At 43.8% G+C, this 17,872-nt stretch overlaps 1 protein-coding gene across 1 annotated transcript in view; it reads right to left on the reverse strand.

Annotated features, from left to right (window-relative positions):
• Positions 1 to 1,994: 1,994 nt before the first annotated feature.
• Positions 1,995 to 17,872, reverse strand: part of LOC139281359 (uncharacterized) — a 191,755-nt gene continuing 175,877 nt past the window's right edge. Inside the window, exons 26-27 of the mRNA XM_070901513.1 lie at positions 14,471 to 14,587; positions 1,995 to 2,140 (exon numbers count right to left, since the gene is read on the reverse strand). Of these exons, the coding sequence (XP_070757614.1) occupies positions 1,995 to 2,140; positions 14,471 to 14,587 (263 nt within the window). The remainder of the gene's footprint in view (positions 2,141 to 14,470; positions 14,588 to 17,872) is intronic.

A 17,872-nucleotide genomic window follows, 5' to 3' on the forward strand; every position in this document is an offset into this window, starting at 1 on the left:
TATCAATGAGAATACTCCACGGTCATTGTGGTCCAGGCCCACGTGATCCCAGATTGCGCTTACGTTCCTGGGATATGTGAGCCCATACATTGGGCTGCGCATCTAGGCCTTGGACCGTAAGTATACGTTCCTCCGAGACCACCAGGTACTTTCGGGAAAAAAATTAAGGTCGGAGGCATCCGCCTGCAGGAAGCCGCCGACCACAATTTTCAGGTCAATATAATCAGTCACTCTAATGTATCTATAGTCTATGTTATTGCAGAAAATAGTAGTTCAGGATTCCAGCAAAATTTAAAGTTGAGGCCATGGCGCCATCCTGTTGTAGATGTGATGGATAAGCCCCATTTTTATTCACTCTTGTGATTTGAGTATAGAAATTGTACTGCAGGTCCTTTGCTGCTATAGAATTCACTAGTACTCTATTTTTAGATTTTGATTGATGGCAAATGACATCAGTGTTTGAGGATCTTACAAGAGCGTGGAGTTCAGAGGAAAAGAAAAGAACACAGCTGGCATTGCAGGTTTCTCTCAGATCAGGATTTCTATAAACTAGAGATAAAAATAGCCAATTTTCAAATCTTTCTATTTCAGCCCATTTAGATATCCCTTAAAGAAACACCTTTAGACACGAAAGAATATATTTTTTAATTAAGCTGTAGGAAAGTTTTGGCATATTAACTACATTTAGTCTGCTGATCAAGAGAAGATAACTGGGAGCTGGATAAGAAATGTGATCACAGCAAATAGAAATATGCCTGTTATCTTGGAATTCTATTCTTGGGTCTAGAGTTGAGTATAGTCCTAAATCTGATTCCAGTTATCCAATCAGCAAAATATCTTTAACAGAATTTTATCTTAAAGGTCGTATTGTATACACAATACATTATTAGCCATGAGCTTTGGGGAGTTTCTCTCAGTGAAAAAACAGGAAAAGGCCCATTGAGGCATGTCTTCCACAAACCATCTAGAATCTGCTTTATCATGAATGCCATACCTAACCTACTCAAGCTGCTGACAGGCAAGGAAAGGACAAAATGGTAATAATTCATAAATATAGTATGCAAATAGTTCAACCCTTTCTAAAAATAACTTGAAGGCCAACACAGCCAAAATATAAAAATTAAAAAAGGAGTGAAACATAGGCCCAGAATTTACAGGATCTGTGATGGCATACGCACAGCATACGCCATCATAAGTGCTGTGAATGGCCCCGCAAGTTCTGGGTTTTTGCATGTAAAGTTGCATGAAAACTTGCGATCTGTCAAGTTTTGCTTGGACAGATCCTCCGCATTCGCTGTAAATTCACTTCCGTTGGTGCAGGGTTGGGCGTATACCCAAGAAACCCTTATGCCTGGTAAAAGGAGGCGTACGTAAATGGAATCTCCATAAGCATAATAGGAATCCCCCTTTGTCATTGATTGGGCCAGCCCACGTGATCCCAGGGACACTTGTGAACCGCATGCGTCCCTGGGATCCATAGGCTATTACGTAGACGTATGCCTCTTGGAACAGTCCAAAGTTCAGGAGACACAAGGTAAGTACATGGTTTTCTTTCGGTTTGGAGACGTACATGGGCAGCAAACCTCCGACCACAATTTCCAGGCCATGAATTATTTTAATAGTTTCTTATGTTGTAAAGCCAGGACAAAAAAAAAAATCAAATCTCAATAAAATGACACTCCAATGAGAACTTTGATGCCAGAACTTGTGATTTTTGTAATAGTTTAATTCTATAAAAGAGTTAAATAGTTCCATTATCCTAATTTTACGATAATAACTTTTAAGTATAAACCAAACTTATTTTTTGAACATAGTAAGGTTGACAAACTTGGGCGAAAAACAGAAATTTCTCAACCTACTGATTGAATAGCATTGCAAACATTTTCCTTAAGATCTATGAATATCTGTTATCATTTGCTTCTGTCACTAGCAGAAGTACAGGTGTTTCTCATGCTCTAAATAAAAAAAAATTTGTTGAAAAGAGATATTTTTGATTAGGACTGGACCCAAAAGCAAGGCTGACTTAAAGTAGCCTGTTTCAGCTGGGTTTTGGCAATAGATAGCTGCTGACTTGTTTCCTCTATCTTCAGTTTCCTGTTAATATTTCGAACAAGGTTGCAAGACTGCTGGAGTTCATAATCTGGAAGACAAAGAATCTCAGTTAAGGCTGTACAGTTTCGACTGCATCAGAAGCAATGTTAAATTAATTTGTCATTTCGAAGAGGTTTGTGTACTGCTATCAAATAAAAATAACTTGAGCATCTTGAGAGCAGGAGATTGTCATGTGAACAGTGTAAAGTGCTTGTATTTTCCAATAAAATTGAAGCTTACTCTAAATAGAATCTGTACACAGTAAACTCATTGTTGGTAGTGCTAGATATATTACATGAGAAGTCACATGTTTTGCAGAAGTTCTTAATGATCTAAAAGGAGCATTTACTGCATGACAATGGACAATTAAAAGGCAACTTATTTTGACTTAGATCATATTGATCAAAGAGCTTACTTACAAATAAACACAAACACAAAGTGCATGAAAGCTGCCCTTTGAAATCTCTACATTCTGCCAAAATAAAAAGTACATTATTACATTAATACTTGTTTTTTTGTGGGGTGAGAAGTGATTAGAAATCATTCAGCAAAATGAATTCCGATAGGCAGAAAATTCAAGCTGGCAAATAAAGAGAATCCAAAGCTTTGTCTGACTCTTGCCAAAAATGGCTATTAAAAATATTACAAAATGGCCATTATTTGCTTTAAGAGTTAATCTAACAGTGTCTGCCATTAGTTAGACACCCTTGTGCGTTTAAGTTTTTAAACCTTTTGCGTGGCAAGTTGCTGAAACTGCTGACAATGGGACAGCGCGGAAAACCGAGCATTTGGGATCTGAGTGAACAGGGAAAGCAACTGTGTATCTCCTTAAGAAATCAGATTGAAGGATTGTGAAATTAACAGCGCAAGGACTGAGAAGGAAGTGTAAATTAGAATGAGTGAATTCAATGCCAAATCAGGTACAGTAAAATAAATAAAGAGGGAACAAAAGAGTGAAAAAAGAGACAGAAAGGAAAAGTTAAAAAATAAATTACATTTTTCATTTTTAGAATCTCCAACAATTAAAACCTGAAGAAATGAAACTCATAGTTAATTTTTAGTGCCAGAGAGGTTGTTTGTCAGTAATTAGCACTTATCATGTCATTAAAAGGGTACTTAGACTGGAATGGCTAAGACTTATCTTTCTGTGGTGAGTTTAGTTCATATCTACCATGCAAATACAGCAACCTCAAGCCATTCAATGCATTTCAATGTTGAGCCAGACAGTGAGATACTATTTTCGTGAAGCTAATGGCTGCCCAATTCGGACAGCAACTTTTGGACATTTTAGTTTAACTGCGCATCTGCCCTTCACCTGAAATTGCTGTACCAGTTGCACATAAATAACAATAAGCGCCAGTGTGTTATTATCCTTTTAGGCAAGGGTCATTTGCAGAATAAAGCTTTAAATTGATTTGGCTATTGGCCACTGATGAAACAGATGTGAAAGTATTTAAGTATTATGATTCAATATTGATAACTAAAAATGAATTAAACACCTTTGGATGGATGAAGGTTTGAGTCCACAAGCAATTGGTAAGTATACTTTGGCTTTAAAGTTATTCCATGCAAAGTTACACCAACTATGCAATTGTCTCAAATTGCATTGGTGCAATCATACGTTGTTAAGTCACTTCAGTTCTTTTGATCAGTAAAAGCTATATCTGTCGCTGGAAGTCTAGCAGTGCCAGTCATCTCTGGGTTCCAGCCTGCTGATATATCGGCTATCTGTAGTGCTTTGGACTCTTCTGCCATGCAGATGAATGTTCTAACCTGTAACAATATGGATAGTGGATGAGACGGCAAGTGCCTTCTCTCAGTCTATCTATCATTGGTCATAGCTCTGTTGATATGTGCATTATTCTTACTGGTTGTGGCAAAGTAGCTGGAAAGGGAACCCATTGTGATGTCACATTCAGCTGTTGTGGTCTCAAACAGCTTATCAACACAACAACTTTTATTTATATCACGCCTTTAATGCAGTAAAACATCCCAAGGCGCTTCACAGCAGTGTTACAAAACAAAACAGATAAATTTGACACTGAGCCACATAAGAAGAAATTACAGCAGATGACCAAAAGCTTGGTTGAAGAGATTTTAAGGAACGTCTTAAAGGAGAAAAGAGAGGCGGAGAGGTTTAGGGAGGAAGTTCCAGAGCTTAGGGCCCAAGCAGCTGAAGGCACGGCCACCAATGGTTGTGCAGTTATAATCAGGGATGCTCAAGAGGGCAGAATTTGAGGAGCGCAGACATCTCGTGGGGTTGTGAGGCTGAAATAGATTAGAGCAAGGTTGTTGCTACTTGTCTCAATACATATAAAAAGATTAATGTTTATGGCTTTATCCCATGTTATAATCTCTGACAAGCAGGGTTTAATAACTAAGAATCATTATAGGTATTAATTGACCTCTCGTGGCATTGCAGATGTGAAGTCAAGACCAACTGTAGTCTTCAGGTCAGGACAAGTACACCAGGGATCGCAGATCTATTTCAGTCCCCATTTTCAAGCCATACATGCTACCCTTATTTTATATTTCATTATAAATTCTTATGTCCACATTTATAATGGAAGCTGGCTATGTAAATATGTCACACTATAAGTACACCTTGCTGCCAGTGAAGACACTGTAGGAGAGGGAAGGAGGAGTAAGAGGAGAAATGGGAAGGAAATAAGGAAGGAGGAGGATGGAGAGTAGAGAGGTAGGAGAAAGGTGGATAGGGAAGAGAAAGGGGGAGAAAGACAGGGGAGAGGAAAAGAGAGACAGGTGAAAGGGAAAAAGAAAGGGACAGTGGAGGGGGAAAATAAGAGGCGAGAAGGGAAAGATAAGGGAGGTGGAAGGAAGAGGGGTAGAGAAAGGTGGAAGAGATATAGGGGATGGTAAAAGGCAAGGAGAGGAGTGGAAAGAGATGAAGAGGGTGAAGGGGAAGAGGCAGAGATGCAGAAAAAAAAGGAACAGGGAGGAAAGGGAAAAGGACTGGGCTGCGTGAAGGGAGGTAGGAGTAGGAAGGGCAAATATGGACCAGGGCAGCCACACTTGGGAGTCAGGGTAGACATAGCCAACAGGTTGCCAGATAGCCATAGCTTGCAGGGTATGGGGCGAGAGTTAGCAGGCAAAGGTCCAAAGGGAGGGAGATGGTGAATTTAATGTTCCAGAATTATATTCTACTAGGGTGATAAGATATATTTTAATTCTATGCAATTGGGGGAAGGGGACAAGACATAGGCCAGGGAATTGATGAGTGGGGCAGAAGATGTTGTGTGAGCTGAGTCCCTGACATAGTCGGTGGGAGGTGCATCAGATGACTTAAGTGTTTGCCAGTGAGAACTACAATTCAACAGCCAATTCGGGAGTCAGGATCTGATACAGTTAGTGATGACTTATTTTAAAGATTGGCAATATGTGGAGCCAGGGCAGGGGCAGAAAGCTACATCTGGGGCTGGGACTAGCAGCCCTAGAAGAAATCAGAAGCTGATGGCTGGCGTGGACATAATCGACTGCCAAGAATGGTTCGACCGGTGGTGACAAGGAAAAGTGGCCACGGCTAGCAGAGCAAGAGGGTGGTAAAATCGGGCAAAGGAACCCACACTGCAAGCCCCATGTGCAGTAAGTGGCAAAATGTCAGGTAGTATGTGAGGTACCAGAGGTGGTCAAGTGACATTTTAGGTGCAAATATTTATATTAAAAGGAAAAGAACATTTATAATTACAGTCATTTACGAGGTACAGAACTAGATAGCCAGCAATGGGTGCAGAAGAGGCCAGCATGAGCGGGCAGTACCCGATTTTATTTTAGATTTTAGAGGCCAGGAGGTTGAAAGGTGCCAAGAGCCTAAAAAAGGGGAAAAATAAAATTGTGCTGGTAAAAAAACTTTATCCAAAAAATTAAAGTTTGACAATAAAACTTACCTGATTAGAAGACAAAATAGCCAACAGAGCCTCTGAAGTATTTCAGAATGTGAGATACTGAAAACATTAATGGGGAAAAATTCAGTATCGCCCCACAGGGATGGGAGCAGTAACACTCGTGAGGTGTGAGACTTTGTGCCACACACAGAAATCTTGCCTCTTACGAGAAATTGGGGTTACCGCCCCCCGAAAGGATGTGGAACGCTAAATCAAGCGCTCCACTTCCTTTCTGGGGCGGTAGCGGGACGGATGCCTTGGGAGCGGGTCGCAGTGCTATGCACTGGTCCGTGTGATGCTGTCGCGTAGATGAGGCTCTTCCCTTAATTAAAGGGAAGGGCCCAAGCTGCATACTCTCTAGCAGAGTGCCGGGCTGACCAATCGCAGCACGGATCCTGCGCTCAAAGCTCCAACTGGGTGTAGAAGAAAAATCTGATTTAACTTTTGCCCCGTGAGCGGCCGGCCTCCAGGTACGCATCCCCTGAAGCTGTTGCTGTAATCGCCCAGCGCAGCTTCAGGGGATGATACCCAATTTAGGGTCCAGGGCGCTAATGATGCGCAATGCACGGTGATGACGTCAGCATCGCTGGCACAGCGGAGCGGGGTGCTACGTGTTATTGCCGCCGCTAAAACCCCGCCAAATTTAGCGGGAGTCGTTAGCGGCGCTGTGCCCAGGTGAAAAGTCGTTTGCCAGGAGGCACAAATGACCCGAATTTCAAGGCCTAATAAATTGCTTACAAGCCATTCAGTGGTTAGATTGTAGAATTGCATTATGATAAGTTTATTTGGGCAAAATCCATATTAAATGCGTACATAGGAAATTGTAACGGGAAAAAGTTGATGCAAAAAGTATGACAAAAATGTGACAATAGGATGGTAAGTGGCAGAGATAGGAAATGTGTGCAGACATAAGATTTTTAATAAGACACATCTGCTTGTTGTTGAAACATTTAATCCACTTCACCAGGTGCGTCCTCATCTGTCAGCAGAAAAGGTAAGACAAATATTTGGTAGCTCAGGATCAAAGACTTTAGTCTCAGTTAAACCCATCAATATCCCAGTTACAAGTTGAGATTTCATTCATTGCTACTGGAGGCTGATGTCTGTGCCAGTCCCAATAAATCAGAGCTTCCACGTGTAGTTAACTGCACAACCTCAGCCATCTAGATGGAGAAGATGAATGTCTCTTTGCATTCATTTAGGAGATTCCCGTTCGATAATATAAGGGTGATCTACTATTCTATTTGTGGGGAATTGCTCAATGAGGGTGTCATTAACAGAGGCTAGGGTTTTCCTTTGGGCATTTATTATGTTGAATTTATGATCTAAGCTAACAAGTCTGAGGTGATGCAGTTGATGACCATGCTTCAGCATCATCAGTCAAGAACATGTTGAATGACCTTGTGACTCATGCTGAGTAGTTGGCTTTGACTCCTGAAAAATCCAGTTATCTTCTGCACAGAAGCATCTATAGATGTTAACTCTCAAGTGATCTCTTGCTGGACCTTGTTCCAGAAGAATGTTACTTTGTGACTGCAGTACTTGAGATCTCCTCAAGCCCGGAGGAAACAATCGTAAATATCCTTATTGTTAGGATAGTCTTCCACTGCACCAGATGGTTGTATCAAGTCCTTCTGCAAGACTGGAGAGCACTTAGCAACTTTGGAAGTCCCTTACTACATTGGATCACTTGACCATGTCATGTATTCAACCAGCATTGTAACCCATGTATGATCTGACCTAAGTTGTACACTGTGAGAACAATGACCACTAGGTGGGAGACACTCCTAACCTGGACCTTCAGGTATAAAAGGGGAAGCTCCACCCACCTTCATCACTTGAGTGCGAAGGAATAAAGGACAGGTCACAGACTGACCTCTCAAGCACGGGCCTCGTGTGCATTTATACTGTATAGTAAGGACGTATCAATGGCAACGAGAAACTGGGATTTAAATCACGCGAGCATGGCCACTAGCAGAACAGACGAGAGGAACTGTGTTAAGGAATGGTTGGGACAGAGATTCAACATTGTTAAAGCAGCACACAGTTCTCCAGGCAGACAAGGGCAATCGGGCATGCCCCAACATGTAGTCGAACCCAGAGGGGGAGTTCGACAGAGACAATGGTAAGCTGAACGGCGATTCACGCCATTGCAAGGGACAATGCGGACAGTAATGGGGCCATCAACACCTGTTAATGGCGCATTCAAGGACAGTCACAGGGGCAGTCAGGGACGATCGACTGGCAAGGGACCTTTTGTTTCAAACAACAGATCATGTTGGAGGCGTGGAGGCACACACTCAGCCGGAGTTTGCAGAGATGATGCCTTCCCTCAGCAGGCGGTCTAATTCGCCTTCTATCTTTTCCCGCATCATGTACGGCACCGCTCTGGCCTTGTGATGTACTGGTCTGGCGTCCGGGTTATTTCGGCACTTTCATGGGGCCCAAGGTAGTGATTCACATAAACCCGGATGCCAGGCCAGTACACCACAAGGCCAGAGCGGTGCCATACGTGATGCGGGAAAAGATAGAAGGCGAATTGGACCGCCTGCTGAGGGAAGGCATCATCTCGCCAGTCGAATTCAGTGACTGGGCAAGCCCGATCGTGCCGGTGCTCAAGGCGGATGGGTCGGTCAGGATATGTGGTGATTACAAAGCCACCATCAATCGGGTGTGACTCCAAGACCAGTACCCACGACCGAGAGCGGAGGACCTCTTTGCGACGCTATCCGGTGGCAAACTTTTTTCAAAATTGGACCTGACCTCAGCTTACATGACCGAGGAGCTGGCGAGTGAGTCGAAGAAGCTGACCACCATCACGATACACAAGGGGTTGTTTGAGTACAACAGATGCCCGTTCGGGATTCGCTCGGCCGCCGCGATCTTCCAACGAAATATGGAAAGCCTCCTCAAGTCGATTCCAGGGACGGTGGTTTTTCAGGAGGACATCCTCATCACGGGTTACGATACTGAAGAACACCTCCACAACCTGGAGGAGGTGCTACGCAGACTGGACCGGGTAGGGCTGCAACTGAAAAAGGCGAAGTGCATCTTCCTAGCTCCAGAGGTAGAATTCCTGGGGATGAGGGTAGCAGCAGACGGGATCAGCCCTACTGCGTCCAAGACGGAAGCGATCCAGAGAGCACCCAGACCCCGTAACACGACGGAGCTGCGTTCGTTCCTGGGGTTCCTGAACTATTTTGGTAACTTTCTTCCCAAATTGAGCACGCTGCTAGAGCCACTACACGTGCTCCTACGCAAAGGTCGCGAATGGGTCTGGGGGGACAGCCAGGAAAGGGCTTTTAATAGAGCACGCAATTTGTTATGTTCCAACACTCTGTTAACACTATACGACCCATGTAAGAAACTTGTGTTAACGTGCGATGCGTCGTCCTATGGTGTCGGGTGTGTGTTGCAGCATGTCAATGTCAGGGGTCAGTTACAGCCATTAGCTTATGCCTCCAGGAGTCTGTCCCAGGCAGAAAGGGGTTACGGGATGGTAGAAAAGGAGGCGCTCACATGTATATATGCTGTAAAGAAAATGCAGCAGTACCTGTTTGGCAGGAAATTTGAGCTGGAGACAGATCACAAACCCCGAACGTCCCTTTTGGCCGACAACAAGGACATAAATGCAAACGCATCGGCCCGCATACAGAGGTAGGCACTCACTTTAGCCGCCTATGACTACACAATTCGGCACAGACCGGGCACCGAAAACTGCGCCGATGTACTCAGCAGGCTCCCACTAGCCACCATTGAGGGGGCTACCGAGCATGCTGCTGAGATGGTCATGGCTTTCGGAAGCGAAGGCTCACCCGTGACAGCCTGTCAGATTAAAGTCTGGACAAATAGAGACCCGCTATTATCTCTAGTCAAGAAATGTGTCCTGAATGGGGACTGGGCAGCCACGTACAGGGCATGCCCTGAGGAATTTAAACCATTTCATAGGCGCAGGGATGAACTCTCGATTCAGGCCGATTGCCTACTGTGGGGAAACCGCGTAGTCATGCCCCAGATGGGCAGAGAGGTGTTCATCAGAGAACTCCACAATGAGCACCCGGGCATTGTCATGATAAAGGCAATTGCCAGGTCACACGTTTGGTGGCCAGGGATAGACACAGATCTGGAACTTTGTGTTCGCAGGTGCAACACGTGTGCCCAGCTGGGCAATGCGCCCAGGAAAGCCCCCCTTAGCCCCTGGCCATGGCCTGCCAAGCCTTGACCACGCATCCATGTGGACTACGCAGGTCCTTTCATGGGAAAAATGTTTTTGGTTGTAGTAGACGCCTACTCCAAATGGATCGAGTGTGTCATTTTAAATTCAAGCACAGCCTCTGCCACGGTAGAAAGTCTACGGGCAATGTTTGCCACCCACGGTCTACCGGACGTCTTGGTCAGCGACAATGGCCCGTGCTTCACAAGCACTGAATTCCAGAACTTCATGGCAGGAAATGGTATCAACCATGTCAGAACAGCACCGTTCAAGCCGGCTTCAAACGGCCAGGCAGAACGAGCAGTGCAGATAATCAAACAGGAGATGCTCAGATTCCAAGGGGGGTTCCCTACAAACCCGCTTATCAAGCCTCCTGTTGGCCTATAGATCCCGACCACACTCGCTCACAGGGGTTCCACCTGCAGAGCTGCTAATGAAAAGGACGCTCAAAACCCAGCTATCCCTTATACACCCCACCATGAAAGAAATTGTCGAGAGCAGGCGCCAGCCACAATATGACTACCATGACAGGAATGCGAGGGCGCGATGTATTGATGTAAATTATCCTGTTTTTGTCCTCAACTACGTTGCAGGGCCCAAATGGCTCGCAGGCACTGCGATTGCCAAAGAGGGAAATAGGATTCTGGTAGTTAAACTTACCAATGGACAAATCTGCCGCAAGCACGTGGATCAAACAAAAAGGAGGTTAGGCAACCCCATAGAAGAAGCAGAGGAAGAACACGATGTGGAGTTCACTCCACCACAGGTGACCGAACACCGGAACCAAAGGGAGGAGAGCCCAATTACTGTGGGCAGTCTGGATAGGCCTGAGGCACCGCAAACAGCAGACACTCAGGCCAGCGCCCAACAACCGGAGCCCCGACTCAGGCGCTCTACAAGAGAGCGTAAACCACCAGAGAGACTCAACCTGTGATCCCAATAAGACTTTGGGGTGGAGGTGATGTCATGTATTCAACCAGCATTGTAACCCATGTATAATCTGACCTAAGTTGTACACTGTGAGAACAATGACCACTCGGTGGGAGACACTCCTAACCTGGACCTTCAGGTATAAAAGGGGAAGCTCCACCCACCTTCATCACTTGAGTGCTGAGGAATAAAGGAGACGTCACAGACTGACCTTCTCTCAAGCACGGGCCTCGTGTGCATTTATACTGTATAGGAAGGACGTATCAGACCACACTTGATCAGCTCAGCATAGCCTCATAGTTCGCATGCCAGACACGAGATTCCCAAAGCAAGCACTCTACTCAGAACTCTTCCACGGCAAATGAGCCAAAGGTGGGCAGCGGAAACATTATAAGGACACTCTCAAAGCCTCCCTGATAAAGTGCGACATCGCCACTGACACCTGGGAGTCCCTGGCCAAAAACCGCCCTAAGTGGAGGAAGTACATCCAGGAGGGCGCTGAGCTCCTCGAGTCTCGTCGCCAAGAGCATGGAGAAATCAAGCACAGGCAGTGGAAGGAGCGTGCCTCTCTGCCCACCCTTTCCTTCAACCACTGTCTGTCCCACCTGTGACAGAGACTGTGGTTCTCGTATTGGACTGCACAGCCACCTAAGAACTCATGCTAAGAGTGGAAGCAAATCTTCCTCGATTCAGAGGGACTGCCTATAATGATGACGACTACATTGGATAATGAAGCACATGTTGCATTTGATGTAAAGTTTAAAACCTAGAGTTAGCATTCACTGAAATGAAACTGGCACAGGCTACAAAAGGCGAGACTACACGGGTGGTGACCAAAGGAAGACCATCTTGAACCTGCTAAATGTTTTCCTATACCATTAAGTTACAGCAAATTCTAAAGCAGACTCAGACATCGTTTTAATGAGCTCATTGTTCTTTACCTGTGAAAAAAAAATCCAAAAACTTTTGATACAAGGTAGGTAATGTGTATTGTGCACTGTGTAGACATTGCAGTTTGCAGAAAAATCCCCTAAAAATAGCTCAGATGAAAACAAAAGGCACCTTTATGTTAGCCATGTACAATTGGCAGTAGGCCATACCACTGCTGAGCTGACAGTTTCTGGGGTCCAAGAGTAGCTGGTGACAAATGTGGAGCTGCTTCCTAAAGGCCCATCAAAAGGGTCACTGTTTGTTGGTCAATGTAAAAAGGGGCCACCAGCACTCAGAGATCATGGGTCTCTGTTTGAGCATCTCTGGGTGCCCAGCATCATTATAAATTATATAATGGAAATGGTTAATTGAAATAGTACAGTTTACTGTTACTGATGTTGATAGTGGGAACCAGCAACCAGGTGTGACTCAACAGGGGGTTGTTCCCCTCACACAGTAAGTGAAGATCAAATGGTTCAGGTATAGAATTTCATATAACTAACCTTGCTCATGATTTTTTTTTTGCTCTTGTATATTGAGTGGAATCAATGAATCACAAACTAATTATTATTCAAAATTTACTGTGCAAATGTTAATTTCTGAAGTCAAAGATTATGAAATACAACAGAATCCATTCCATTACTATATTTCTACTCAATCAGGTGAGAGTACAAGCAGCTACATTATAAATTACAATAGCATTAACTCATTTATTCTATTTGCATTTTTCTCTGAATTTTCAATGTTTATTTGGATGACGGATATCAGTGCTCAAGAATGGAATTTACTCCATTTTTAATACTCAGTCTCAGCATTAAACATTCCTGAGTTAGGTGCAGCAGTGGCCACCTTACTTTAAAAAAATTTATTCATTCACAGGATGTGGATGACGCTGGCAAGGCCAGTGTTTATTGTCCATCCCTAATTGCCCTTGAGAATGTGGCGGTGAGCTGCCTTCTTGAACCACTGCAGTCCGTGAAGTGAAGGTACTCCCTCAGTGCTGTTAGGTAGGGAATTCCAGGATTTTGATCCAGTGACGATAAAGGAACGGCGATATATTTCCAAGTCAGGATGGTGTGTGACTTGGAGGGGAAATTTAAGGTAATGGTGTTCCCATGCGCATGCTACTCTTTGTTCTTCTAGCTGGCAGAGATCATGGGTTTGGGAGGTGCTGTCGAAAATGTCTGGGGGAGTTGCTATAAGATGGTACAGACTGTAAACACCAATGAAGAAGGGAGTGAATGTTTAAGGTGGTGGATGATCAAGTGGGCTGCTTTGTCCTCGATGGTGTCGAGCTTCTTGAGTGTTGTTGGAGTTGCACTTATCCAGGCATGTGGAGAGTATTCCATCACACTCCTGACCTGTGCCTTGTGGATGGTGGAAAGGCTTTAGGGAGTCACTCACCGCAGAATACCCAGTCTCTGACCTGCTATTGTGGCCTCAGTATTTATGTGGTTCGCCCAGTTTAGTTTCTTGTCAATGGTGACTCCCATGATGTTGATGAGTGGGGATTTAATGATGGTAATGCCATTGAATGTCAAGGGGAGGTGGTTAGACTTTCTCTTGTTGGAGATGGTCATTGCCTGGCACTTGTGTGACACAAATGTTTCTTGCCACTTATCAGCCCAAGCGAGAATGTGGTCCAGGTCTTGCTGTATGTGGGCAAGGACTGTTTCATTATCTGAGGAGTTTCAAATGGAACTGAACACTGTGCAACTTCTGATCTCCACTTCTGATGTTATGATGGAGGGAATCATTGATGAAGACAGCAGATTTCCTTTTCTAAAGGACATTAACGAACCGGATAGGTTTTTACAACAATCCGGTAGATTCATGGTCATCATTACTGGTACTAGTATTTTATTCCAGATTTAATTAATTAATTGAATTTAAATTCCCCAGCTGCCGTGCTAGGATTTGAACTCATGTCTCCAGGCCTCTGGATTACTAGTCCAGTAACATAACCACTCTGCTACTGTACACCCATGAGAAATAACATTCTCTTTATTGTGTTGCAACAATCCATTTGAATCTGAACTTCAAAAGAGTAGGTCACTATACACCAAGCAGAGAAAAGACTTTCATCTCATTAGACTGCTGAATGTGATGCCAGGTGACAGAGGTGAAATAACAGTGTTCTAACCCGCTGTATCACAGAGTTCTCTTGTTTTATATAAATAGTAAATCAGAAAAAAATTAAACGAGGAACAATGTCCCAGAACATTGTAATGAATATACTTTACTTTTCCTTGAGAAATATGTATTAATGAAAGAGTATAATGCAATGCTGTAAAGAATTATTTACCCACAAAATATCACAGAAGTAAATGCAAATGAAACTGAAGAAACTCTTCAGGGAAATGTAAATATAAAGTGATGATATACTGTGGTAAATGTTACTTACTCTTTAATAAAGCAATTATCTCCTCTGTAAAGAATCCACTCTCAATCCATTCATGATAATCTTGAATTAAATCAAATGCACTAACACCTTGATTGTTCTTCCGCTTTATATTTGCCCCTAGAGAAAAATAAAATGTCTATGCAAACTGGAAGTATAACATCTCTGACATGACTCTCCAAAATCCGCTCTGCCCAGCCTATGCAAATGATGGCTTCTGTGTGTCTGTTGTAGCAGCAGATGAAACCATTACCTCACACAATCCTTGTAGGTGTTCCATTGTACAGAAAAAAATAATTGCAATTTTGCTGATTTTATGGACAGACCATGACTGTATTTTAAACAAGAAACCCAGAGTCTATTTAACAAAAAAATGATTTCTATGTTGATGATTTATATATCCCATTCCCAGCCTGATCGATAACTTGGGAAAGCTTCTCTTACAGTATCAATTTTACCTCTGATTTCAATGTTCACATTAGGTTTTGAGGTTAGATTGGGCTAAACCATGTTAAAACGTGTTCATTGGCATTTATTGCAAGCTGATGTCTGGGATGTTCTGCTGGGATGTATTCACTTTAACAATAACAAATAAAAAACACTAAAAACAAGTTCTGATAGCTCTGTAGGTACATGGACCATATTTGTGTTGGACCTTTTAGGCCAGGAAGGTCGCAGGTTTAAGCTGTGGTTCTGTGCTTAGTTGATTGATCTTAGCCAGGCAGCAATGTCTCTGGGCTAGGGAAGGGATGATATATAATTTTAAATGAACCAGAGCTCACAATTCCGATCACTATCCAGTTAGCTCTATTGGAAACTATGGGGGGAATTTTAACCCCCAGGGACCAGTGGATTGGGGCCAGATAGGAGGTAAAAGTTTTTAAATTCTGAAACTGATCCCAACTGCATCCTACTCGGCCACTTGCAGTTTTAAGGCAATTTGGGAGCGGTTTCAGGAGGCAAGTAGCTCAGTAAAATTTTTTAAGGTGGCTGCGTGCCTCCAGTTTAACTGCATTGCATTTTTATCACCTGGAGGCTGAGGTTACGGGTTTGGGAATCCCGGCTGGTAAAAGGAAGCGAGAAGAGCTGGATCCATGAGGTAAATCCATTTACAGCACTGCTTGTGGGCCAAGAGTAGCAGGAGTGTATCCCTGCCACCCCCCCCCTCCCCCACTGCAAGCTAACTATACAGACCCCGCGATCAGACCCTGTGATGTCTGACTCCCCGCAACCCCACCCACGATCTCCCAATGTACGATTCCCACCACGATCACCCCCTGCCACCACCCTAAAATCACCCCCCACTGCAACCCCTCCAATCTCCTACTTACCTGGCATCCGCTCTCCGGCTGCTTTCCCGCTCGACAGGCAGCCAGCCGATCGCGCTGTTGGGCAGGAAATCTGTTGAGAAAATTTAAAAGACATCCTGCTGAATTTATATGCTGGATGTCTTTTTAATTTTCTCTCATAAATTCAATAAATTCAGCAGAATGTCTGGGAGATCGCCCGGAAATCAATCCCCACTGTCTTCACAACCCCAAGTAAATATCGAATATTGGGGTCCATGTGTGTGGACGTCAAGATCAGCTATGATATTGCTCATGGTCAAAAAACCTCACAACACTTACTGTCCAAGCGAACAATGTCCAATTGAGTGAGAACCAGGAACCTGCCAGTCCGTGGAATCATACTCCAAGAAAATGTCAGTGCCCTCAGGTGAGGAGCAGAGAAAACTGGATCAAGATGTTCTGCAAAAGGCAGACATCACCAGGAAAAACTGAACTTTATTCAGTTTGTGCACTCATGGACCAACATAAGGATGGTTCCTCTCAAGGTCATCCACAAGCACTGATACGGATAAAGCTAATTAGATCACCAGTATTTCTAAGTCCAGTTTCTGTATCTCTCAAATCTATATTATAGGAGTAGTTTGCCAGGAGTAAATCCTCACAATTTCCAAAGTCCCTTTCCCATTATGAAAGCAGCATATTATGTCAGGTGTAGGGTGTCCTAGATACAGTAATAAGTTGAGAAGTAGTTTAAATATTTTAATGTAAAATAGCAGATGGAAAATATAAAGTAAAAAGAAAAAGCCATTAGCTTCTAGAGAATGGGTAGTCCCTTGGGCCAATAGATGGTGGAGGTAGCAATGATTCATTCAGATAGTGTATAGAAACATAGAAACATAGAAAATAGGTGCAGGAGCAGGCCATTCAGCCCTTCTAGCCTGCACCGCCATTCAATGAGTTCATGGCTGAACATGAAACTTCAGTACCCCCTTCCTGCTTTCTCGCCATACCCCTTGATCCCCCGAGTAGTAAGGACTTCATCTAACTCCCTTTTGAATATATTTAGTGAATTGGCCTCAACTACTTTCTGTGGTAGAGAATTCCACAGGTTCACCACTCTCTGGGTGAAGAAGTTTCTCCTCATCTCGGTCCTAAATGGCTTACCCCTTATCCTTAGACTGTAACCCCTGGTTCTGGACTTCTCCAACATTGGGAACATTCTTCCTGCATCTAACCTGTCTAAACCCGTCAGAATTTTAAACGTTTCTATGAGGTCCCCTCTCATTCTTCTGAACTCCAGTGAATACAAGCCCAGTTGATCCAGTCTTTCTTGATAGGTCAGTCCCACCATCCCTGGAATCAGTCTGGTGAATCTTCGCTGCACTCCCTCAATAGCAAGAATGTCCTTCCTCAAGTTAGGAGACCAAAACTGTACACAATACTCCAGGTGTGGCCTCACCAAGGCCCTGTACAACTGTAGCAACACCTCCCTGCCCCTGTACTCAAATCCCCTCGCTATGAAGGCCAACATGCCATTTGCTTTCTTAACCGCCTGCTGTACCTGCATGCCAACCTTCAATGACTGATGTACCATGACACCCAGGTCTCGTTGCACCTTCCCTTTTCCTAATCTGTCACCTCACATTTATCCACATTATACTTCATCTGCCATTCATTTGCCCACTCACCTAACCTATCCAAGTCACTCTGCAGCCTCATAGCATCCTCCTCGCAGCTCACACTGCCACCCAACTTAGTGTCATCCGCAAATTTGGAGATACTACATTTAATCCCCAAGTGACATGAGTGAGCATGAACCTTTAACCCATGCATCAGGACCTTTCATCTCAAAAGTGAGATCAAGTCAGATAATATTTTTAAATATGTTAGATATGTTTGAAACTATCATTGCATCAACACTCACAAGTGTTTCCATAACAACTCTAACTGATTCATATACGGATATATTTAAAAGTGAAAATTTGCCTAATATTCTTGCAGATAAAAGACACAATGGCCAGGAATTTGCGGCAACGGTATTGTTGGCAACAAAGCTCCTCGAGCCTGTTCCGCCTTTCAATGAAATTATGGCTGATCTGTATCTTAACTCCATTTA

The sequence above is a fragment of the Pristiophorus japonicus genome, chromosome 15, assembly GCF_044704955.1.
Source record: "Pristiophorus japonicus isolate sPriJap1 chromosome 15, sPriJap1.hap1, whole genome shotgun sequence".
NCBI lineage: Eukaryota > Metazoa > Chordata > Chondrichthyes > Pristiophoridae > Pristiophorus > Pristiophorus japonicus.